The sequence below is a fragment of the Oncorhynchus gorbuscha genome, linkage group LG19 (assembly GCF_021184085.1).
Source record: "Oncorhynchus gorbuscha isolate QuinsamMale2020 ecotype Even-year linkage group LG19, OgorEven_v1.0, whole genome shotgun sequence".
Classification (NCBI taxonomy): domain Eukaryota; kingdom Metazoa; phylum Chordata; class Actinopteri; order Salmoniformes; family Salmonidae; genus Oncorhynchus; species Oncorhynchus gorbuscha.
Window position 1 is genome coordinate 15,944,959 of NC_060191.1, and position 26,547 is coordinate 15,971,505.

At 43.0% G+C, this 26,547-nt stretch overlaps 2 protein-coding genes across 7 annotated transcripts in view; one reads left to right on the forward strand and one right to left on the reverse strand.

Annotated features, from left to right (window-relative positions):
- Positions 1 to 5,942: 5,942 nt before the first annotated feature.
- On the reverse strand, positions 5,943 to 25,681 carry LOC124005723. 5 transcript variants are annotated; one of them, XM_046315217.1, is made up of 14 exons: positions 20,732 to 21,254; positions 19,560 to 19,898; positions 19,077 to 19,340; positions 18,760 to 18,795; positions 18,172 to 18,344; positions 17,782 to 17,944; positions 16,830 to 16,891; positions 15,573 to 15,765; positions 7,834 to 7,992; positions 7,421 to 7,494; positions 6,967 to 6,993; positions 6,425 to 6,471; positions 6,281 to 6,343; positions 6,012 to 6,133 (listed from the first exon to the last, which is right to left on the reverse strand). In XM_046315217.1, exons 1-13 carry the CDS (start codon positions 20,808 to 20,810, stop codon positions 6,319 to 6,321), a joined length of 1,641 nt encoding a protein of 546 aa, XP_046171173.1. In that variant the 5' UTR covers positions 20,811 to 21,254; the 3' UTR covers positions 6,012 to 6,133; positions 6,281 to 6,318. The 5 variants fall into 5 exon arrangements, with proteins under 5 accessions (XP_046171174.1, XP_046171171.1, XP_046171172.1 ...); XM_046315218.1 differs by lacking the exons at positions 6,281 to 6,343; positions 20,732 to 21,254 and adding an exon at positions 25,645 to 25,681 and having other exon boundaries at positions 5,943 to 6,133; XM_046315215.1 differs by lacking the exon at positions 6,281 to 6,343 and having other exon boundaries at positions 5,943 to 6,133; positions 20,732 to 21,252.
- The window catches only part of LOC124005724 (nectin-2-like), a 99,270-nt gene continuing 96,463 nt past the window's right edge, over positions 23,741 to 26,547 (forward strand). Inside the window, exon 1 of one of the 2 annotated variants that reach the window (XM_046315220.1) lies at positions 23,741 to 24,125. In XM_046315220.1, coding sequence (XP_046171176.1) covers positions 24,041 to 24,125 — 85 coding nt within the window. In that variant the 5' untranslated portion in view covers positions 23,741 to 24,040. The remainder of the gene's footprint in view (positions 24,126 to 26,547) is intronic. The other variant, XM_046315221.1, reaches the window with a different exon arrangement.

Below are 26,547 nucleotides of genomic sequence, written 5' to 3' on the forward strand. Positions count from 1 at the left end.
AAGTGCAAGCGTTTTCTTCTTCGGTGTAATAGCGCCCGCAACAATTATATGTGCATTCCGCCACCTACTGTACAGGTAGATAATACATATCCAAAAAAGGGAATAATGCGGGGTAAAAATAAATCTATACAAACTATCAATAACACATTTTTAATTAAACTAAATCAGCATGGTTTTCTATTCTAATCAGGTACTTAACACAGGCTCAGAAGGATCCTGTGAGGGTGGCATACTTTCTGTCGACAGTAGTCCTTGCAGTGCTTCTGCCATGAAGTCTTCTCAGCTGTACAGATCTAATGATGTCCAGCTTATTGGACACTTGTGCAGTACAATTAATAATTGTGGCTATAAATGCTACAAAATCCACCTTCTTTACAATAAGTGTATCCAGATCACTTTGATGTTTAACATTTGCAACAGGTTGCGGTGCATCCACAGCCATATCTTCTTCAGAACTGTGGGCTGTTCCCCTTCATTTCTCTTCAACGCCTCCATATAAGATATTTTCTGTACAGCCCTGATCCTTGACACCTCAACTGTTTTCACCCTAACAGGGCACTCTGGGAATATGATCCTGTGAGGATTCTGTGTTATGCACTATAGCCCGTTACCATATACAGTGGGGCAAAAAAAGTATTTAGTCAGCCACCAATTGTGCAAGTTCTCCCACTTAAAAAGATGAGAGAGGCCTGTAATTTTCATCATAGGTACACTTCAACTATGACAGACAAAATGAGAGAAACAAATCCAGAAAATCACATTGTAGGATTTTTAATGAATTTATTTGCAAATTATGGTGGAAAATAAGTATTTGGTCATCAACAAACAAGCAAGATTTCTGGCTCTCACAGACCTGTAACTTCTTCTTTCCAGTAACAGCCCCAAAACATCACTGCTCTAGAGGAGATCTGCATGGAGGAATGGCCCAAAATACCAGCAACAGTGTGTGAAAACCTTGTGAAGACTTACAGAAAACGTTTGACCTCTGTCATTGCCAACAAAGGGTATATAACAAAGTATTGAGAAACTTTTGTTATTGACCAAATACTTATTTTCCACCATAATTTGCAAATAAATTCATTAAAAATCCTACAATGTGATTTTCTGGATTTCTTTTTCTCATTTTGTCTGTCATAGTTGAAGTGTACCTATGATGAAAATTACAGGCCTCTCTCATCTTTTTAAGTGGGAGAACTTGCACAATTGGTGGCTGACTAAATACTTTTTTTGCCCCACTGTATGTGATTGAATATTATCTGCTGTTGGCTTGTGTGGATGTATGTGTTATGCAACATAGCTTACTTGAGACATTGTTAACAGTTTCTGGGCCATTTGCCTTTCTCGTGATGGAAAAATACAGAATAACATGAAGACAGGAACTGTGCAATGAGTTCAGAACGTAGTGTTGCGAGGGCAAACAGTCTTTTGTTAGATAACAGGAGCCAGGTGTGAGATAACTGTATTGAGTGTGTGAGCGCATAGATATTCTACACAACTACAACGACTGAACGCTGAAACGCCTAGGAGGCTGGGACCAGCTCGTGCGCCAACAATCAACGATAGGCTGAGTGAGTTTAAACCACGCCCAGTCTATACTCTGACAGGCCGGCTCCGAGGCAGGAACTACTTCTGTCAGAGTATATTACAATAATTTTGTCAGGAACAAGTCAGTTCTCTGTTTGCCCTGCGAGGTGTGACAGAGAGCCCGTATACACGAAAATTGCATTTACCACTTATTGCTTAGTTAATAAAAAGTACATAGTATACAATTGATGACTCAGCGTCATACTCATCCTGATACCAGATTCGATTGACGCAACCCGTAACAATCCCCACCACAGTTGCAACATTTTACATTCACAGACTCTTCAATGGCATATTCCTTCCGCCTGAAAACACTTGACACGTGGCCAAACTACAACTTTCTACATTTCTTGCATTGCATCGGGTTTTGCACGAACGCTCTTATGGGGTATCTTATATATTCCAGCTTTACATAGGGAGGAAGAAACTCATCAAAAATCAATAATACAGATACACTTGGCTCCTTTTCCCCTTTCCCCCCATTCTCCATACGGTCAAGCAACGTGCATTAACTACTCCTGGATTTTTTTTTGCCTAAGATATTGATTATCAATGTCCAACGGGACGCCAGAGAGAGAACCTTTCACCGATGCCCTGCTCCAACATTCAAAGCTGTCCACTTCATGCAATCGATCATTTCACAAGCCACAATACACGCTCTTTAGATACACACGATATCAAATCGAATGTATTTATAAAGTCCTTTTTATACCAGCAGATGTCACAACGTGCTTAAATAACACCATACTACTCCTGGTTACTTTGAATGCATCCACTTTTCCCAACTCCTTCTTCACAATCCTCGTGACTTCTAAAGGGTTTCCCAAATGAAAATCTTTATCCAAAGAACGAACTCCAACAAGCAACGACACTTCAGAGTCCTTTTCCACAACAATTGTAGCCGATTTTGGACCATTCTTGTTCATTGTTGTCCACTCATCTTCCTCACTAATGGTACTCGACGCGCTTTCATCTTCATACAACACTTCCACTTCCGCCATCTCAGCCCTTTCTCGGAAGAACTTGTCACTTTCCGTTCATGAGTTTTAGGAGGAATAATTTTTCATTTTACTGCTGTAATAAATGCTGCAATAACACAATTGTGACAATAACATTGGGTTTGATTACAGACAATTAAGATTCATTTGACCCGTTTATTTGTTGATGTTTATTGAAACAGACAGACCAAAAGTCCAAGGTGAAGGTTTCCCCCAGCCCAGATCTTTCCCCATGGCCAGTGATCAATATCACTATAAACTTCATACCCCTTGACTTATTCCACATTTTGTCGTTACTGCCTGAATTCAAGATTAATAAACAATATGTTTTTTTCTCACACATCCACACAAAATAACCATAATGAAATAAGTGAAAACATGTTTTTAGAAATTGTAGCCAATTTATTGAAAATGAAATACAGAAATGTACATAAGTATTCATAACCCTGAGTCAATACACATTAGAATCACCTTATGCAGCAATTACTGCTGGGCAGAGATTGTACAATATTTGCACATTATTATTTTTTAAATTCTTCAAGCGCTGTCAAGTTGGTTGTTGGACATTGCTAAACAGCCATTTTCTAATCTTACCATAGATTGTCAAGCCAAGTTATGTCAAAACTGTAACTAGGCCACTCAGAAACATTTAATGTCATTTTGGTAAGCAACTCCAGTGTATTTTTGGTCTTATGTTTTAGGTTATTGTCCTACTGAAAGGTGAATGTCTCCCAGTGTCTGTTGGAAGGCATACTGAACCAGGTTTTCCTCTAGGATTTTGCCTGTGCTTAGCTCTATTCCATTTTACATATACAGTACCAGTCAAAAGTTTGGACACACCTAATCATTCAAGGGTTTTAATTTATTTGTACTATTTTTGACATTGTAGAACAGTAGTGAAGACATCAAAACTATGAGATAACACATATGGAATCATGTAGTAACCAAAAAAGTGTTAAACAAATCCAAACATATTTTAGATTTTAGATTCTTCAAAGTAGCCACCCTTTGCCTTGATGACAGCTTTGCACACTCTTGGCATTCTCTCAACCTGCTTCATGAGATAGTCACCTGGAATAAATGTAAATTATTAACAGGCGTGCCTTGTTAAAAGTTATTTTGTGGAATTTCTTTCCTTCTTAATGCATTTGAGCCAATCAGTTGTGTTGTGACAAGGTAGGGTTGGTATACAGAAGATAGCCCTATTTGGTAAAAGACCAAGTCCACATTATGGCAAGAACAGCTCAAATAAGCAAAGAGAAATGACAGTCCATCATTACTTTAAGACATGAAGGTCAGTCAATGTGGGAAATTTAAAGAACTTTGAAAGTTTCTTCAAGTGCAGTCACAAAAACCATCAAGCGCTATATTGAAACTGTCTCTCATGAGGACCATCACAGGAAAGGAAGACCCAGATGTACCTCTGCTGCAGAGGATATGTTCATTAGAGTTACCAGCCTCAGAAATTGCAGCCCAAATAAATTATTCAGAGTTCAAGTAACAGACACGTCTCAACATCAACTGTTCAGAAGAGACTTCGTCAATCAGGCCTTCATGGTCGAATTGTTGCAAAGAAACCACTACTAAAGGTCACCAATAAGAAGAGGAGACTTGCTTGGGCCAAGAAACACAAGCAATGGACATTCGACCGGTGGAAATCTGTCCTTTGGTCTGATGAGTCCAAATTTGTGATTTTTGGTTCCAGCCACTGTGTCTTTGTGAGACGGATGATCTCCACATGTGTGGTTCCCACCGTGAAGCATAGAGGAGGAGGTGTGATGGTGTGGGTGTGCTTTGTTGGTGACACTGTCAGTGATTTATATAGAATTCAAGGCACACTTAACCAGCGTGGCTACCACAGCATTCTGCAGCGATACGCCATCCCATCTGGTTTGCACTTAGTGGGACTATCATTTGTTTCAACAGGACAATGACCCAAATCACACCTCCAGGCTGTGTAAGGGCTATTTGAACGAGAAGGAGAGTGATGGAGTGCTGCATCAGATGACCTGGCCTCCACAATCACCAATTGAGATGGTTTGTGATGAGTTGGACCGCAGAGTGAAGGAAAATGCCAAGAGTGTGCAAAGCTGTCATCAAGGCAAAGGGCTACTTTGAAGAATCTCAAATATAAAACATATTTTGATTTGTTTAACACCAGTTTGGTGAATACATGATTCCATGTGTGTTATTTCTTATTCTACAATGTAGAAAATAGTTTTTAAAAAAGAAAAACACTTGAATGATTAGGTGTGTTCAAACTTTTGACTGGTACTGTATGTATATATATTATACATTTTTGTACTTTTTGTTACTCCTTTTCTCCCCAATTTTGTGATTTCCAATTGGTAGTTACAGTCTTGTCCCATCGCTGCAACTCCCGTACAGACTCGGGAGAGGCGAAACATGACCCTGCCAAGCCGGACCTCTACTTGACACAGTGCTAACTTAACCTGGAAGCCAGATGCACCAATGTGTCAGAGGAAACACCGTCCAACTGGAAATTGTGTCAGCGTGCATGTACCCAGCACACCACAGGAGTTGCTAGAGCGCGATGGGACAAGGACATCCCGGCCGGCCAAACCCTCCCCTTACCGGGACGATGCTGGGACAATTGAGCGCCACTTTATGGTCTTCCGGTCTCGCCCGGCCCCTCGATACAGCCTGGGACCCAACCCGGATCTGTAGTGATGCCTCTGGCACTGTGATGTAGTGCCTTAGACTGCTGCGCCACTCGGGAGGCTATTACATTTATTTTTACTTGCCGATGACAAGCATACGCATAACATGATGCAGCCACCACCATGAAGAGTGGTAGTCAGTGATGTGTTGTGTTTGCCCCAAACATAACGCTTCGTATTCAGGACATAAAGTTTAATTTCTATTGCCACATTCCTCTCCGGCAACTGAGTTAGGAAGGACGCCTGTATCTTTGAAATGATTGGGTGTATTGATACACCATCCAAAGTGTAATTAAGAATTTCACCATCCTCAAACAAATATTCAATGTCTGCTTTTATTTATTTTTTACCCATCTACCAATAGGTGCCTTTCTTTGCGAGGCATAGGAAAACATCCATGGTCTTTGTGGTTGAATCTGTGTTTGAAATTCACTGCTCTATTGAGGGACCTTACAGATAATTGTGTATGTGGGGTACAAAGATGATGTAGTCATTCAAAACTCATGTTAAACACTATTATTGCACACAGACTGAGTCCATTCAACTTGTTATGTGACTTGTTAAGCACATTTTTACTCCTGAACTTATTCAGGCTTGCCATAACAAAGGGGTTGAATACTTATTGACTCAAGACATTTCAGCTTTTCATTTTTATTAATTTCATTTTGACATTATTGGGTATTGTGTGTTGGCTAGTGATAAAATCTCAATGTAATCCATTTAAATTCAGTCTGTAACACAACAAAATGTGGAAAAAGTCAAGGCACTGTAAATGTCCATATACTGAACAGAGGAGAGATAATATTGCTTCAAGCTTTTGCTGATAAATCCTGCGATGTGGAGGTCTCCAGAAGGCTGCATGATTTGTATCTGAAAAAAGAACACGCTCTTAAAGCACACAGACACACACAGGTACACACACACAAACGTATGCACCCATCCATGACGTTCTGCACGTCACACCCCAAACCATACACACACACTTCACTGTCAGTGCATTATGTGACATTATGTTACCGACGTGCAGCACCAGGTTGACAGTATCATAGTGATGTTCAGAGTTGATGGGGGTGAGAGGGCCTGTGAAGGGCAGATGGAAAATTGTGACAGAAATGCACACACACACACACCACGCATGACCCAGAGCTATTTAATTCTTACCGATCCAATTCCTCATAGACATCATCCTCCCCTCTGGGCTTCAGGTCCTGAGAAGAAGAGGAGAAGAAGATGAGAGAGAGAGAGAAGTGGTGGGAGGGAGGCCAAGAGAAGGGAGAAGGGCATAGTACAGCGAGAGATAGGAGGGGAGGAGAAGAAGAGAAAGACAGAGGCATTGTAGAATGAGAGAGGAGAGAGAGGGGGAGAAGGGGGTGAAGAGGAGGAAGGGAGAGAGAGACAAGGGGGGGAGAGGAGATTACATTTAAAGGCATCCTCCTGGGTGGGATGCGATTGATTTGTTAATATCACTAATGTAAGGCTGACAGTTAAGAACCGACAGGTTTTTAGAACCACAGGACTGATGGGTGGAGACATATCTGCTGACAGAAGAGGGAGAAACACACACACCCATACACGCACATGCGCACACACACACACACTGAGGACAGACTAGCAAGGGAGGCCACTACAACCTCACCTCCGCACACAGATTCAGGGGAACGCTTCTGTGTCTGTGATGCTGAGAACAGAACACAATAACTCACCATGTACACTGAACTCTGAGGAGAAGTCTATAGGGAGAGAGGAGAGAAAACAGTATTTAATAACCACACTGAACCCTGGGGAGAAGTCTATAGGGAGAGAGGAGAGAAAACAGTGTTCAATAACCACACAGAGTGAGAGAGAGAGAGAGAGAGAGAGAGAGAGAGAGAGAGAGAGAGAGAGAGAGAGAGAGAGAGAGAGAGAGAGAGAGAGAGAGAGAGGAATAGGGGGGGGTAGAGAAATGTAGAGAAAGGGTGAGACAGGGAGTTAGATGAGGGGTAAAGAAGAAGAAGCAGGGAAACAAAGGAAAACAAAGAGAGAAGAAGAAAGGGACAGAAACAGAGGGTCAGAGACAGGAAATGAAATGGTGGGGAGACAGAAGGAGGAGAGAGAGAGGGAGAAGAGAACAGAGATTCATCAGAGTATTGAGATACAGAGAAGGCATGAATCCATCACCTGTCTGACATCCTCAGGATTCTCATAGATATTTTCCACTTCCCCAGAGTAGTGGGAGAGAGACTGTTCAATACCTGTGGAGAAACATACACGCACGCACGCACGCACGCACGCACGCACGCACGCACGCACGCACGCACACACACACACACACACACACACACACACACACACACACACACACACACACACACACACACACACACACACACACACACACACACACACACACACACACACACACACACACACACACACACACACTCACACAGTGAGAGGCAAACTGCCAGATTCATTGCATCGACCTCATAATATGTCATGCCCCAGATCACTCACTGGACTTGACAGGTCCAGAGATGGAGAGAACACGAAGGAGGTAGGGATGTCAGAAAAGAAAATGCCGGAAGACTCACCACGGCGAGAAATGTCTTTCTGTCTCCATAGCAACACACCAGCAACCGCGGCAACCAGGGGCACCAGGAGTAATAAAGCAGAGAGGAGGGAGGGAAGGAGCGAGGCACTGTTGCTCTCTGGGTGAGGAGGAGAGATAGAAGTAGTGCTCTCTGTGTTGTCTGAGAGAAGAGGACAGAAAGAAGTGAGAAAGAGAAAAAGATAATAAGTTAATGAGTGTTGTATGAATTAAATACTTGTACATCAATTTGTAAGTCGCTCTGGATAAGAGCGTCTGCTAAATGACTTAAATGTAAATGTAAATGTAAATCAATGATTAGTAAACAGTGTGGTCTCATTCCCAGCAGGGGGCAGGCCTGATCCCTGGTTTAGCTCCAGAGAGGTCCTGTCTAAATAGCGAAAGACAAAATGGGAGGGTGAGTCAATGTGGGTATGTTGAAATGTCTAACTCCTTATCATGGCAAGACACTCAGTATTATTCACACTCCATACAGTACTCTGGATGAAATAGAACGATGAAAGAGAAGGTTGGGAGGGGAGACACGGAATTATTACATGACATAACCATGTGATTAGCTCATATATTCAAATGAGCCATTTGTAGACTGACAAAGCGCCACACGCGACATGAATACATTAGTCTGGTGTGTTTGCATGGTGAGGTGAGGTGACATCATTCATGCAAACACAGCCACAGGGAGACATGGGAGCTGTGTGGGAGGTGTCAGTTACCACAGTGACAACTACCTGCTCACAAGCATCCAGAAAATAAGAGAGACTTTGATGTCACCAGTGTATATCTTTATATATATATATATATATATATATATATATATATATATATATATATATATATATATATATATCTTAATTTGTATACCAGCGATGTGACCATTACTAACATGCTACTGTTAATTATATATTCCAAAAACGTCCAGAAGTTTGTTTTTCATAGAAGTTTCCTCTACAGGCCTTCACCTTGCCCTCCTTTCTTGACTTATACATGGTGCTTCAAATTAATCAATCATGAAGTGCTGTGTGAGGTGTAATTGATTGGTGGGGGTGGTGGTGGTGTGTGTGTGTGTGTGTGTGTGTGTGTGTGTGTGTGTGTGTGTGTGTGTGTGTGTGTGTGTGTGTGTGTGTGTGTGTGTGTGTGTGTGTGTGTGTGTGTGTGTGTGTGTGTGTGTGTGTGTGTGTGTGTGTGTGTGTGTGTGTGTGTGTGTGTGTGTGTGTGTGTGTTGGAATAGTGTGGTGGCAGGGAGTTGACCCCTGGGCCAGGTTGACCTGCTCTGTTCTCAGTGCCAGCTTCTTTAACACTGCATGAATTATGGTAATTGGGTGAAGCAAGGTGAGGGGTAAATACCATCACTCCTCAATGGCCTGGGTGCACCTTCCCTCCCTTCCTTCCTCTCTGCTCTCCTCTAATTGCCTTTCCCTACACACTTCCCCACATTACAAAATATTATCCACACTGTAGTATCCCTCGACCATGTACTTCTTACTATAGAATATTGTAGTATACTGTACTCCACACTGTAGTATTCTTTGATCATGTGTGGTACTTACTATAGGAATGTGTAGTATACTACAGCATACTATACTACACACAGTAGTATCCCTCGATCGTGTATTTCTTACATTATAATGATGTAGTATCCTGTAGAATACTATACTACACGCTGTAGTGCTTACTATATCATTTTGTAGTATACTGTAGAATACTATATTACATACTGTAGTATCCAGTCAATCATGTAGTGCTTACTATAAAATTCTGAAGTAAACTGTAGTATACTGTCAAATAATATACTACACACTGTAGTATCACTCAATCCTGTGTAGTACTTACTATACAATACTTTGTAGAATACTACTGTCAAGACGCTAGCGCTTTCAGTGAATTGACAAGCAGAGATGTGAACAACCCCCACTCTCCTGTTAGGAGGGGAGGGGCAGTTTTTATGACTTTACAACTACGTCGTAAATTCCTTGCAGAGACTATTGTCTCCCTGACCATGCAGTATGGGAGAGAGAGGGTCACAGTAAAACAAGGAAGGAACTCTCCCGCCAAATTCTACTACATCACAGAATTTGAGAATTGAACAATATTCCTATTTTGGAGAATGTGTAAACGGTCGGTGGAGAAGCCAGCTACGACCCAGTCCATTTCATTTCATGTTTGTGACCTCATGAAAGACAATACAGCCACATTACCCTAACTCTGTTTATACAGGTTCCTCAGTTACGAGGCTTGCATCTAATTCTTGTATAAAATGAATGAGTAAAAGATTAAACTATTTGCGAAATGATGTTTTTTAATTTTAATTTTACCTTTATTTTACTAGGCAAGTCAGTTAAGAACAAATTCTTATTTTCAATGACGGCCTAGGAACAGTGGGTTAACTGCCTGTTCAGGGGCAGAACAACAGATTTTGTACCTTGTTAGCTCGGGGATTTGAACTTGCAACCTTTCGGTTACTAGTCCAATGCTCTAACCACTAGGCTACCCTGCCGCCCCTGTCTATGTAATGTCATGTTAACCTTTAAAATGAGAGAATTGGCCACCCATGTAAAGTTTAACCTCTTGAAGCTATGGGGGCGCTATTTCATTATTGGATTAAAAAACGTGCCCGTTTTAAGCGCACTATTTTGTCACAAAAGATGCTTGACTATGCATATAATTGACAGCTTTGGAAAGAAAACACTCTGACGTTTCCAAAACTGCAAAGATATTATCTGTGAGTGCCACAGAACTGATTCTACAGGCGAAACCAAGATGAAACTTCAAACAGGAAATGAGCAGAATTTTTGAGGCTCTGTTTTCCATTGTCTCCTTATATGGCTGTGAATGTGCCCTGAACGAACCTATGCTTTCTGCGGTTTGCCCAAGGTGTCTGCAGCATTGTGACGTATTTGTAGGCATATCATTGGAAGATTGGCCATAAGAGACTACATTTACCAGGTGTCCGCCCGGTGTCCTTTGTCGAAATTGCTGCGTAATCTCCAAGCTGCATGCATTCATCCATGTGATTCAGGGGAGAGAGGAGACTTCCACGAACGATATATCATCGAAGAGATATGTGAAAAACACCTTGAGGGTTGATTCTAAACAACGTTTACCATGTTTCAGTCGATATTATGGAGTTCATTTGGTAAAAAGTTTGGCGTTTTGATGACTGAATTTTCGGGTTTTTTTGGTAACCAAACGTGACGCACAAAACGGAGCGATTTCTCCTTAACAAATCATCTTTCAGGAAAAATGGAACATTTGCTATCTAACTGAGAGTCTCCTCATTGAAAACATCCACAGTTCTTCAAGGGTAAAATATTTTATTTGAATGCTTTTCTGGTTTTTGTGAAAATGTTGCCTGCTGAATGCTACGCTAGCTATCAATACTGTTACACAAATGCTTGTTTTGCTATGGTTGAGAAGCATATTTTTGAAAATCTGAGATGACAGTGTTGTTAACAAAAGGCTAAGCTTGATAGCTAGCATATTTATTTCATTTCATTTGCGATTTTCATGAATAGTTAACATTGTGTTATGCTAATGAGCTTGCGAATAGAATTACACTCCTGGATACAGGTTTTTTTCGTAGCTAAACGCGATGAACAAAACGGAGCGATTTCTCCTAAACAAATAATCTTTCAGGAAAAACTGAACATTTGCTATCTAACTGAGAGTCTCCTCATTGAAAACATCCGAAGTTCTTCAAAGGTAAATTATTTTATTTGAATGCTTTTCTGGTTTTTGTGAAAATGTTGCCTGCTGAATGCTAACGCTAAATGCTACGCTAGTTATCAATACTGTTATACAAATGCTTGTTTTGCTATGGTTGAGAAGCATATTTTGAAAATCTGAGATGACAGTGTTGTTAACAAAAGGATAAGCTTGAGAGCTAGCATATTTATTTAATTTCATTTGCGATTTTCATGAATAGTTAACGTTGCGTTATGGTAATGGCCTTGAGGCTGTAGTCACGATCCCGGATCCGGGATGGCTCGACGCAAGAAGTTAACTAAGTCAGTAGTGACACCCAAATGAATAAAGATTGGTTGGAAATGATGAACCAACCCTTTTCCACTCTTGAATAAAAGCCTCGGTGGAACTCAATTCCAAATAACGGAGTGAGATGAACCTCTCAGACCATGTGAACCTCTCACACAACATCCCGGAAGAATCTACAAAGGACAATGGCAACATCGACTGGGCAAACCAGAGGCTCACATCACCAGCTCAACTATCGAAGCCAGCTTCACGTAAATACAATGCATTACTTTTCCGAATGAGCGATCGTTAGTGGCATATGTATTTATGTGAGAATAGCTTCCCAGGTCCGATAGAGACCCATGTTCCTTAGTCTTCCTTCCAAAACCCCCTTCTCTTGTCTCTGAATCTATCATGTTATAACCAAACAGTTTTTTGTTAAGTCCACTAGGGACAATATTCACTCTATAATGTTATTATGTATTGTATATTCTGTAATTGTTTAATTATTTAGTAAATAAATAATTGAGCCAATAGGTGTATGGATGATTCATAGTAAAGGCTGGGTTCGTGCAGATAGCCAAGAATTTTATGACGTTAGGAATGAGAACTGATGATAATAATAATAATTACAGAGAATTGGTTTGATAAAATAACGGTCTTCACATTTAATGACAAGCCAGAGACACAACACTACAGTTTTATCCACATAAACACTATTGTTTTTTAAACTATAGTAATACTGCAGTATTGAATTTGCATATACCCCACCCATTCCCATCCCCCATATCCCAAGTTGCCGCGGCAGGTAGCCTAGTGGTTAGAGCGTTGGACTAGTAACTGAAAGGTTGCTAGATCGAATCCCTGAGCTGACAAGGTAAAAATCTGTCGTTTTGCCCCCTGAACAAGGCAGTTAACCCACTGTTCCTAGGCCATCATTGTAAATAAGAATTTGTTCTTAACTGGCTTGCCTAGTTAAATAAAGGATAAATTAAAATTAAAATTGTGCCACCCATGAGTGAGAAACCTACATGCCAAATATAGCCTATATGTTGTGTTCCCTACAGGTTATAGAAAAGAGCAGAAGCATTGAACAATCCATTCATATTACAGTCCTACAGGTTATGGAACATTTCCTCTTATAGTATTTGTCCAGTAGGTTTCCTCAAGGGGAAAGCACCCACTTCTACATCAAAGATTTTTTTTTTAAACACTGAGTAAATACTATGGTAATGTCTGCAAAAACACTACAGTGAATATTATAGTATATAAATATAGTAATAGTACAATATTTATTCCATAGTATACTATATTATTTTCTTATGTGGGTCTATCATCCATCCCTCCCTCTTTCCCTATTTGCTCCCCTCTGTTCCTCTATTATTTCCTCCCATCTCGCTCTCTCTCTTTCCCTGCCTCCCATCTCGCTCTCTCTCTTTCCCTGCCTCCCATCTCGCTCTCTCTCTTTCCCTGCCTCCCATCTCGCTCGCTCTCTTTCCCTGCCTCCCATCTCGATCTCTCTCTTTCCCTGCCTCCCATCTCGATCTCTCTCTTTCCCTGCCTCCCATCTTGCTCTCTCTTTCCCTGCCTCCCATCTCGCTCTCTCTCTTTCCCTGCCTCCCATCTCGCTCTCTCTCTTTCCCTGCCTCCCATCTCGCTCTCTCTCTTTCCCTGCCTCCCATCTCGCTCTCTCTCTTTCCCTGCCTCCCATCTCCTCTCTTCTCTCCCACATCCCAATAAGAGAGTAAATGGGAGAACAAGACCACAATACAACGTTCAAACAGCCCTCACAAACAGCTCATTCTAAACACTTCCCTTTGCATATCCATTACTCTTGTTAAAACATTGCTTTGTTGTGTGTCATCATCATGGCTCCTCGGTATCAGTGATGTATGGGGGTATTGGTAGTGAGCTCATCCCCATTAGGAGATTCATTCAACTGTCAGATCCTTCTGTGGCTGTGTGTGCTTCCTCAGATACAATGAATGTGAATACATTCCAGAGAGCTGTCCTGGTGTCCTCCCTCACCATTTACACTTATCATCTGAAGAAGTGTGGGGGTGTGAAGAGAGGGAGAGAGAGAAAGAGAGAGAGAGAGAGTGACACAGACAGACACAGAGAGACAGGGAAACCAATACTATTTGAACCCATGCGGGTCTGGTGGTGATGACAGTGACAACCCATTACCTCCGTTGGGACAGAAGCCATAAACAGTCTGTCACTCAGCCAGGCAGGCACACGGGCAGGCAGTCAGGCAGGCGAGCAGGCAGGCAGGCGGGGCTACAAGGTCAGTGCTCTGTGAAGCGTTTTATAGTGGTTGTAGAGCAACTTCAGGTCAACTTGTCTGGCTGTGATAAGCAACAGAACAATGGGTTAAGGATGTAGAATAGGATATAATGCAATAGAATAGAATAGAATAGAATAGAATAGAATAGTGAAACAGACAATTAGACTCCCAATCAAAGCATTGCTCTGTGGTGTGTTGCTGGATCAGACATGTGACCATATTGGGTGTCATGTGGACGTTTTCTTCAGTCAATACTTGGCAAATCCTCACGCAGAATTCAGTGCCTTTAGAATTGGAATTTAGAATTGGAATTTAGAGTTCATCCTGCCTATTCCATTTCTGGGCTGATTGGTTAGCTCACAACAGGGCCCTGGAGATAACGAGATGAGAATGGAGTGGGCACACATCCAGCACTGAAGGACTGGAGCGACGGGGGAGAGGGATAAACACAGGCAGGTGTGTTTACATAGCTGACGGATTAGCAGCTGAGCTAGCCTGCTGTTCACTTCTCTCTGTTGGGAAGGGATGTCTGGTGTGCTTAGGATTTAGAGCTATGATTCCCAACCAGGGGTACTAGGACCCCTGGAGGTACTCGGCCTATCCACAGAGGGTACTTGAGAAGACTCATGAGACCATAGGCCTACTGGTAAAAATTCTGTTGGTGAAACAGTAACCCAAAAAGGTTGGGAACCACTGATCTAGAGCAGTGTTTCCCACCTCCGGTCCTCTAGTACGCCCAACAGTACACATTTTTATTGTAGCCCCAGACAAGCACACCTGATTCAACCTAGCAACTAATCATAAGGCCCTCAAAGAGTTGAATCAGGTGTGCTTGTCCGCGTGTGCTGTTGGGGACCACTGATAGAGGAGGTTCATGTTCAGTAAACATGGACTTGGATGAGAGCCTATTTGGTCATAATGATTATAGTGGTATTGGCTATAATGGTGTTAAAGAGCAAAGTATATTTGAAGCTCTCAAATGGAAACATGCAAACAGATGAGTTACATAACTTCCTGGTTTTACAACTTCTCTGTTTGTATGATTCCATCTGAGTGGTTTAAATATACTTTCCCCTTCTGTTAATCACTGATGAGAATCACTGATGGGAACTTACCAGGGGCGGACTGGGACCAGAAATCGGCCCTGACATTTCTAACACATCGGCCCAGACCACCCCTGGAACTGACTGTGTACATTACATTACATTACATTTAAGTCATTTAGCAGACGCTCTTGTAGGTGCGAGGTAGAAAGGATAAGATGATAGCAAGAAGGAAAGGAAGCATTGTAAAGGGACCTATTTGGACAAACATATAGGCCTATTGTTGGTCCTGCTCGGTACAGTTAGTTGACACTGATCTGAGAAAAGTTGAGCATTTTTAGCATTATCGATTATTAGGAGAGGAGTAAGCTGATCTTAGATCTATATCTAAAGACCCAAGTTGGACCGTTCGGTTCTCTCCACCTTTCGGGGGCAGTTTGACGGTGTAAACTGCCTTGACCGCTTGTCCGTTCTGCAGCTGCATGGTGCAGGTGTAGTTCCCAGCCGTGTTCTGGGTGGGGGACAGGGGGACCTCTGTGCTGAGGCGACCCGGGCCAGAGGAGCTCCACTTCAGCGTGCGACTCTGGTTCTGGTGGCTCCACACCACCCGCTTCACCTGGTGGATGGAGGAGATGGATTGTGCTTATACAGTGTGTTCTTCATACACCAGGGCCGTGTTCAGGGGACTATGCAATAGTCCAGGTTGTCCTTCCCTGTTTCAATCAGTTTTCCGTTTTGTGCCTAATGAACTCAGCCCAGGTGCTCAAGGAGCCATTTTGTGCCTGAAAGCTCACCACACATCAGCTAACTGATCACCGCCTGGTACGGCAACTGCTCCGCCCTCAACCGTAAGGCTCTCCAGAGGGTAGTGAGGACTGCACAACGCATCACCGGGGGCAAACTACCTGCCCTCCAGGACACCTACACCACCCGTTGTTACAGGAAGGCCATAAAGATCATCAAGGACATCAACCACCCGAACCACTTCCTGTTCACCCCGCTATCATCCAGAAGGCGAGGTCAGTACAGGTGCATCAAAGCTGGGACCGAGAGACTGAAAAACAGCTTCTATCTCAAGGCCATCAGACTGTTAAACAGCCACCACAAACATTGAGTGGCTGCTGCCAACACACTGTCATTGACACTGACCCAACTCCAGCCATTTTAATAATGGGAATTGATGGGAAATGATGTAAATATATCACTAGCCACTTTAAACAATGCTACCTTATATAATGTTACTTACCCTACATTATTCATCTCATATGCATATGTATATACTGTACTCTACATCATCGACTGCATCCTTATGTAATACATGTATCACTAGCCACTTTAACTGTGCCACTTTGTTTACTTTGTCTACACACTCATCTCATATGTATATACTGTACTCGATACCATTTACTGTATGCTGCTCTGTACCATCACTCATTCATATATCCTTATGTACATATTCCTTATCCCCTTACACTGTGTATAAGACAGTAGTTTTGGAATTGTTAGTTAGATTACTTGTTGGTTATCACTGCATTGTCGGAACTAGACGCACAAGCATTTCGCTACACTCGCATTAACATCTGCTAACCATGTGTATGTGACAAATAAAATTGGATTTGATTTGATTTGAAAGTGAAGAGATGAGGCATGAATGTTGCCAGTCAGGGGATGGTTACCTACCTGGGAGCGTTCTGTATAATGACACGTCAGGACCAGGGCTGATGGAGAATGTCTGGCTTTCACTGGGATGGAGGGATAGTGAGAAAGGGGAAAGGAGAGGAGAGGAGAGTGGAAGGCAAGGGAGTAGGAAAGAAAAAGATAATGTGAGGTAGGGATAAGGAGAGAGTGAAGGAAGTACCAATAAGTGGTAGTCAGGGGACAAAAAGAGAAGGGGGCAAGGAGAGGTGGAAGGTGAGTTAGGGGGGGTGGGGTGGATGAAAAGAAAAAATGAGAGAATCAGAGATTGTTCAAAATAATATATATTCATTACACAGAATTGCTTCTAATGTGTCGCCTGATGGTGACTGATGCCCCATGTCTCATCAAACCCCAATGAGGATCAATCTGGGTGTAATCAAGCCCTACAGACACACACGTCTCTGTCAGTGATTACAGTGTTTAATGTGTGCCTCCCACAGCCCTGGTGGGAGTGCGGCAGGTATAATCGTACATAATTACACCCATAATGAGGCAAGATAAAAAATATATGGGTCCGCGGGGCTTTGTGTGTGTGTGTGTGTGTGTGTGTGTGTGTGTGTGTGTGTGTGTGTGTGTGTGTGTGTGTGTGTGTGTGTGTGTGTGTGTGTGTGTGTGTGTGTGTGTGTGTGTGTGTGTGTGTGTGTGTGTGTGTGTGTGTGTGTGTGTGTGTGTGACAGACGTGTGGAGCAGGGTGACAGTGACAGATCACTTGGTCATGTCTGGGCAGCTGTGATGGCTGCCAGAGGGACAGTGATTATTAAAGACTTCCGAGACTACAAAAATGGACAGACAGGTGTGTGAGTATGTGTGTGTTTCTGCGTGTGTGTGAGTTGGACAGTATTTTTAGTCTTTGTTTTTATTCATACCGATATCTCTATTTCAGGCATAAATTAATCACACTTCTCTCTTCACTCCTCCCTCTTCCCCTCTGTACCTTGGAGGATGCTAAGTAGGGTCCTCTGGCTGAACGCGTTGTCATTGAGGAAGACCTCACACATGTAGAGGCCTCCGTCATTCAGCCCCGGGCTCAGCAGGAAGGAGAAGAAACCCTCTTTTGGGGTAGACAATGGCCCGTCCAGGCTCAGCTGGGCATGAGTCTAGATCAATCAAATTAATTCAATCACATTCATTTATAAAGGCTCTTTTTACGTCGGCAGTTGTCATAAAGTGCTTTTACAGTAACCCGGCCTGGACCCTGTGGAACAGGCAGAAACAGAAGCACTGTAGCTAGGAAAACCCCCTTGAAGGAACAAACCTGTAGAGGAACTCAGTTGAAACGCACGTAAGCATGAACATATACACACACATCCTCTTCTGGGTGTACCTTGCTCTTCTCTGTGCGGTCCCTCCAGCGGTCGTACCCGTAGACCAGGGTTGTGGTGTTAATGTTTCTGCTGTCTGGAGGCTTCCAATAGAGCAGGACATAATCACCCCGCATCGGAGGGCAGGCGAGGGTGAGAGGGGTCTGGGTGAGACTGGCCATAGAGATCTGAGCACCTAGGGAGGGGGAGAGGAGAGGGAGGGGGAGGGAGGGAGAGAAAGAGAGAACGGGGGGAATGGGGGAGAGAAAGAGAATGAGAGGTGCGTAAGTGAGAGAGAACGTGAGAGATAAGAAGAGAGAGTGGTGGGGGGACGGTGAGAGAAATATGTGGGGAAGATTGTGGGGTTGAGAGTATTAGAGGGGAGGATGAGTGACAGAGATGGCAGTTTGGAGAGGAACAGAACAGACAGAGGAAAAGAAAAAGAGATAGAGAGAGAGGTGCACTGCAGCAACAGGGATTATGTCGTTATGTTTCTGAGAGAGAGCTGGTCCCACAGTAATGTCAATTTGTATTGTGCTGCTTGATCCAGAGGCTGCTGACTCCGTGTTTTAGCTAGACTAGAGTCTACTGTACACTGTGACGTCACTCACTATGGCTTATATTGGTGAACGAGGCCACATTCAAACCTAGAAAGAGAGAGAGAGAGGGTGAGCGGGAGAGGGTGGGAGGGAGCGAGAGAGGGAGAAAGGGAGTGAGAGAGATAAAGGGACAGAAATAAAGAATTTGGGTTAGTGTGGGAGCAGTTGTTATAGTGGGAGCACATATAAATACTAGTCAATTACATAACAATGCCAATACAATGCCGATCTAAATACAATGCTTTACTTGGAGTATTGAGATTCATCCCAGATTCCAATTATGTCACTACACCCTTTCCTGGCTCTCTCCACCCCCCGTCATATCTCACCATCCACGCGGAGGTCCACAGTGAAGGGGAACATAGGGGAGCTGCTGTTACCCCTTGGGTATACCTGGCAGATGTATACCCCTTGGTCAGTGAAGCGTATCTGGGGCAGCTTGGCAACACCCCCCCCTGACCTCCTTGCCAATCGTAGCGGCGTCCCGCCAGGGGACAGCCAGGTTACCTCAGAAACGGCGGAGGCAGGGGACACTTCTGCCATCAGACGCAGTGTGCTGTGGTGAGGGAGAGTGGCTGAAGGAAAGATAGAGACTGGGACCGATGTAGGAGGTAGGAAATAGGAGGAACGAAAGAAGAGATAAAAAAACATGTGGGATATTGATACTACAGTCGGACCTGATTGTGTCAAATAAAGTGTGCATGGGAAATTATTTACACAAAATATTTGTATCAATACCATCTCAACTGTATATTACATGTATATGGACATACTATAACGGTAGGTTTGTGTACAGGACCAGAGTTCTATACCTGTGAGGATGGCTAATAGTATGATCTTCTCTCTCAGTTTCTTCTCTTGCTGTTTAATCAGACAGGAGTAGCGACCCTTGTCCTCCATTTTGGGGACAAACAGTAGAGAGAAGTCCCCAGTTTCCTGAAAGTTTGAGTCAACCAATCGCATGGAAGCCTTTGAGGCTGCGCCCGAGAACTGCTGCCTCTCATTGGCTGAGAGGACCAGTTTCCAGTGGTCCACCCCGGGAGACTTCATCTTCCAATTAATGCTCACAGAGCCCGTGAGAGGCCAATCAACACAGGGTAAGGTGACTTCCCTGCCAACCATTGTCACGACGACATCACTCCAGTCAGGGTCTGATGACGACAAAAACCACACACAAAAACAAGTGAGTGAAATAGTGATAGGTCTAACCTTCTAGTGGGCTTACAGGGGAACTCCTGCCATGGCTGCTCACACCTATCCTGCTCTATGTGCTCTGTAAAAACGTAAGGTGCTCGTAGAATGGGGTTGCAGTTGGATCAGGCTCTGGCCTCACTACTGATAGAATCGACCCGAGGAGATAAGAGGTGACTAGTTCTGGAGCCACAATCAACACTCAGACTTAACCCAGAGACGCTCATCTCTGCTTCGAGGGGACTCTCAAATGGCACCCTACTTCTTAGAGCCCTGCTACAAAGTAGTGCACTATATAGGTAATAGAGTGCCAGTTCGAACGCAACCCAGGTTTTTATCCTTCCTTTATAATCAGTAACTGATTTAGATCAGGAAGAGCCAGTGTGTTGTGGACTCTTTAAGCCTAATCAATGGCATTAATGGACCAATTAAACGCCAAGGAGAGTTGAGAGCCAGCCAGACTGGACGGATTAGAGATGTGTATCCCTGCTTTGACCTCCAAATGACAGGAATATTTCTAAACCTCTACTGAAATACTACCTTATTTATAAAATACTACCTTATTTATAAAATACTACCTTATTTATAAAATACTACCTTGATTATTTTCTATGTTATGTCTTCCATATGCTTTCTGATAAAAGATCCACTGATCCCCGACTGAAGAATCCCACATTCGTTTTCAGCTTCAAAACGAGTGGGTAACCCAGTCACAACAGTTGTATGGGAGAATAATTGCAAGTGAAGGTTATTTGTGCGATGTCAGCTATCAATGGTTAAAATTTCACCATACCTTTAGTGGTCGTGTCAGATTGAGTGATGAGCACCGCCGAAGAAGAAATAAGAACAAAGAGGAGACATCTAAACTCCATGGTCCAAGTGGAGGCAGCTGAGCAGGTGTTAAGTCAACTCACACACAGACCCACACACTCTCTCCACTAGCACCCACCACCACCACAAACAACAACACCCTTCTCATCTCCAGTTTACTAGCAACATTTCTGTATTCTATAACTGTCATTAACAGGGAATGTGGTTGCGTTTCAAATGGCATTCTATACCCTATTTAGTGCACTACTTTTGACCGGGGCAAATAGTACCGGTCAAAAGTAGTGCAATATATAAGGGATATGGTGTAATTTGGGGCCGAACTTGTGTCTTTACTTTGAACAGGATACGACCTGTCCAAAACCTTGATAGTGTTCAGGAAGAGAGTGTCACTGTGTCCACTGTTGGTGACTGATAAACACTTATAGGACTGGCACAGGGGGAAAAGGCTAGTACAGAAACACAAACACGCACACAGGCAACACACACACGCACGCACACACACACACACACACACACACACACACACACACACACACACACACACACACACACACACACACACACACACACACACACACACACACACACACACACACACACACACACACACACACACACACACACACACACACACACACACACACACACACACACCAGGCTACATGATGATGTAAACTCATGCTGCAGCTCAGGCACTGTACTGTGTATGTTCTTGAACAGAGAGGGAAGAACTTCACTTGGGATAAAATCCATACGATGACCTCAATACTGGGGTTGAAGAATGACAAAAGGAACAAGCACGTACAGTATATGTGACAGGGAGAAAGGGAAAAGGACCAATAAAGTGGAGAGAGAGATGAGGAGAGGAACAGAGTGAAAGTGAGGGAGAAAGACAGAGAGAGGTAACGAGGAAGTTAGAGAGATAAAGAGAGAACAATAAAGAGTTTGGGTTATAGTGGGAGCAGTGGAACCCCTGGGCTAAATGTCTTTACATCCCATAAATGTGTTTAATTAAGCTAACGGTGCTATCAGCTCCTCTGAGCTCCATTACTCCATTACCAGATACACTCTTAATTACCACTGAGCTGACGGGGAGAGAGGGGAGAGAGAGAGAAAGAGAAAGAGAGAGAGAGAGAGAGAGAGAGAGAGAGAGAGAGAGAGAGAGAGAGAGAGAGAGAGAGACATGGGAGAGAGAGAAGAGGGGAAGGGTGTGGGAGAAAGAGAAAGATGGGACAATGGAGAGAGAGAGGGGGAGATAAATGAGGAAGAGAGAAAGATGTATGACAATGTGAGAAATTGGAAAATACAGTAAAAGAGAGAAAGTAGCAACAGAAAGAGAAGTAGTGACAGGGTGAATGATAGAAACCAGAGATGCTGAGAGAGAGAGAGAGAGAGAGAGACTTCAACTATCTGTACATTGTTATAATACTGTACATAGCCAATAATAGAACATTTGAAACGTCTAAATTATTTTAAAACTTTTGTGAGTGTTATGTTTACTGTTCATTTTTCATTGTTTATTTCACTTTTGTTTTCATCTATTTCACTTGCTTTGGCAATATAAACACATGTTTCCCATGCCAATAAGTCTCTTTGAAATGAATTGAGAGAGAGACAAGAGAGAGAGCATGGGTGTACTGATCTCCTCCCTCATGGATAAATAATCACTCTAAGCTCTGGCTCAGTTTAATGAGTGCTGCCAATGAGCTAATACCAGACAACTATGAACTCCACTATCCTAGTCACAGACCCACAGGCAACCCCAGGACAGGGTGACAGGAGTGGAGAGGAAAACGAAGAGAGAGGAGTGAAAGACAAGGCCGGGATAAAGAAAGTGAGGGACAATACGAGGAGAGGGAAGAGTGACCAAATCCAGACATAACATTGGCCAGATGAGTGAGGGATGAGGGGAGAGGGGGAAAACGAGTTAGGCCCCTATATAGGGGAAGGGCTCAGAGTATTGAAAGTGAAAATAGATTGGGAGAATTCAGAGGTGAACATTGTGGACTGACAGAGGAGAGAAGAAAAGGAGAGGGGAGAGCAGAGGAGAGAAAATGAGAGGTTCGGGGAAAAGAGTGAAATATGTGATGAGAAGGAGGGAATTACAATGAATCAATGTTCTCTGCACGTCTGTAAAACACATGGGTTTACAGATTAGCCTTAAAGCTGGATGATAATATGGCTTTGCAATGTTGCTTTGGTGGACAATAAGAAAATGCTGTTTTTTGATTAGAGGATGCAGGGGTGACTAACCCCGACCTAGAGATCTGATCTGGGTGTGCAAGCTTCAGTTCCAGCCCTGTTTTAATGCAGCTAATCAAGATATTTAGAATCACACCTGAGTGTCATCATTTGATTGTGAAATCAATGTTAGTGGTTATTGGATTGTAACGTTTGTTCCAGTGTTAATTGTATTGCGACACTTGAGTAATGTCATGATTGTGGGACGTTAGAGCCAAACAGCAGAGGGCGCAATAATCATCCATTTGCCTCATTCCACCACTGCTGGGCTGTTGTGCCTAGAATTCGATTATTGAATGGTACATGTATTACAATTGACCTAATCAGTGTAAAATATTGGAGAGGGTGTACTTTCCCATAAATTAGCCTACACATTACAGGTAGATTTTTTTTCTAAATCAAAACGTGAAGTTTGTAGCATCCTCCATCGAAATGTTTTTATTTAAAATAAAAAGACAGTAGAAAACTGAAGAGGGTACATTGACGAATATGCCTAGTTTATTTTTGGTAAAATACAGGCTATACGCCTTGAGGCTAAACAAATGTAAGTGTGCGCCCTATTAACTATATTGTCCAGTCAGGGCTGGAAATCAACAAGGTTTCCGTTTTGGATAACACAATCTTTTAAAAAGTATAATTCCTCAATATTCTCATCCTTTTGGGAGTTTCTAAACTCCAGCCACATATCGTTTGATTTCAAGGAACTGTGACGTTGCCTAGGGATAGTCCATGACATCACACCCAGTAGAGATCTCTCCGCAGTGTGGAAATAGTTGAAGAGCGCACGCAGTCCAATCCACAAAACACATTTTTAGCTAAGCGAGAAATATACAATTGTGAGTTTCTTGTCAGCGTCGCTTGGACATGATTTGTATTATTTTTAACAGGCTCTGAAAGACGCGCAGTCAGTGAAGGACGTTTGAAAACTGACTTCTGATTAGTTCACGATTAAGTTCAAACCGGAAAAGCCACGGATAGAGGTTGTTTTTATCAACGGCATAAGATTCATTTAAATCAGAGCACAGGCAGCATGTCCAGAGAAGACGCTCGAAATTGGCATGACTTCACAAAAATGATCGGACTGTTCAGCGTGGTCACGTTGCTGACTTTTCAAGGTAAGACAAACATATTTCAAAAACAACCATAGAAATTCACCAGCAGCCTACGTTGTTATCTTCTACTCTAACCACGGATCTGTTGGTTGTGTCACCTGCTGGGGAGGTTTCAGTTACGATCCAATCAACGTGCAGGTGTACACTAGGTCTTAACGTTTTTTTCAGGCTAACGTTTTCCTTCTTACGGTCGTGAAATAAATGATGAATAAACAAAGTCTACTTGTGTCCATCAACTAATTTGACTAGACTCTTTTCTGACCGTGACACTATCTCACTCGGTAACCAGAGTTTCGGCGTAAAGTAGGCTACGCGGTGCTTTTGCTCTTAAGGTGTGGCTCAGTTGGCAATCGAAGTATATGTTTCTCTCTGGTGCCAGCAGGTGCATTGTCACTTGGTCTGTTCCAAATACAACCCTAGGGCTGTTGCGTGTCCTTGATCCTCTTTCCCCAGGACCACGCTTCTTCTTCAATTCCTTACGTCCCCCTGCGCCTTTTATTTCCTCTATCATCATCCTAGATTAGTGGCAGTTCACAACACATGTATTGGGTTAGAAATAGCTTTTATTGTAAACAGTGCAGCAACAGGGTGTAGCCTAGTTGCCACCAACAACAAAAAGCGTTTGAGGCTACAGTATCACACTTGATAGCGTCCTTGTGGCCTGTGCATTTTTAATAAACACCTGTGCCCAGAGCCATATATTTAAGAAATAAGGCCCGAGAGGTGTGGTATAGGTCCAATATACCACCGCTAAGGGCTGTTATCATTTCGCGACGCAACGCGGAGTGCCTGGATTACAGCCCTTACATGCTGAGTAGACCGTGCGTCCGCCATAGCAGGCAGCCGTGGTATATTGGCCATACACCACAACCCCCCCGAGGTGCTTTATTGCTATTATAAACTGGTTACCAACGTCATTAGAGCAGTAAAAATACATGTCATACCCGTGGTATACAGCCTGATATACCACGGGCTTCAGCCAATCAGCATTCACAGGGCTCGAACCACCCAGTTTATAATTAGTTAGACCAACTGAGCATATTGAATATTTTTCTAATTCTAGACATAGAGTTGCATAGTATTGTTTAAATATTCACCATATAATGTTAAAGGAAAAATCCACTCAAACTATATTTAGGTATTTTTCTAAAAGTTTTGCATGTCAGCAGTCAAGTTTAAGATATTGGACTTAAAAAAAGCAAAGTGTCACGTTTTGCATCATATGACTTATTTTGCTCTGCATGATGATGTGGTTGGTGACACAGCATCTTGAAAGTCCAATATCTTGAATACTTTACTTCTGAAATGCAAAACATTTTGGGACTGCATCAACAGTGGACTAATAACTCAAATCTTGCATTTTTATTTTTTTGTGGATTTTAACCTGGCTGCCATCGAATGTAAATGCATCATAATGCTCATTCCATTTTGTAGTCTTTAGAAACAATATTCCTCATGTAATTTCAATGGGCTAATGGCTAATAAACAGGAAAACACTGCTTTTCAAATAAAAATCACTCACCTGAACAGTTATTTATTTTATTTTTATTGTGTGTGCATTTTACCCCTTTTTCTCCCCAATTTCTTGGTATCCAATTGTTAGAAGCTACTATCTTGTCTCATCGCTACAACTCCCGTACGGGCTCGGGAGAGACTAAGGTTGAAAGTCATGCGTCCTCCGATACACAACCCAACCAAGCCGCACTGCTTCTTAACACAGCGCGCATCCAACCTGGAAGCCAGCCGCACCAATGTGTCAGAGGAAACACCGTGCACCTGGCAACCTTGGTTAGCGTGCACTGCGCCCGGCCCGCCACAGGAGTCGCTGGTGCACGATGAGACAAGGACATCCCTACCGGCCAACCCCTCCCTAGCCTCCCTCCCTGTGCGTCGTCCCACGGACCTCCCGGTCGCGGCCAGGTTACGACAGAGCCTGGGCGCAAACCCAGAGTCTCTGGTGGCACAGCTGGCGCTGCAGTACAGCCCTTTTAACCACTGTGCAACCTGGGAGGTCCCTGTGTTTTTATTTTTTATTTGTCATGATTTCACCTAGAACTCCAGCACCTGCAAATATGTACCTGGATGCATAGTAGGACAGCACCCACTGAAAAATCAGGCTACTGTCCCCAACTAGTTCTAGTTGACAATGTATTTGCTGTATTCAGAAGGTTAATTTATTCAGGTGTGGTAGGCTTCGTGCTTAGGTGTGCAGATTCTCTCCTTACACTTGCAGAGTGATCAGGCAAGTTGGCCCTTAGTGCCACAGAAAGAGAGGGTAGTGGCCTAGCCGAGTCCTACTGTACTGCCTGATGTAGTCGATTAAAACGTTATTTTATTTATTTAACTAGGCAAGTCAGTTAAGAACAAATTATTATTTTACAGTGACGACCTAACCCGGCCAAACCCTAACCTGTACAACGCTGGT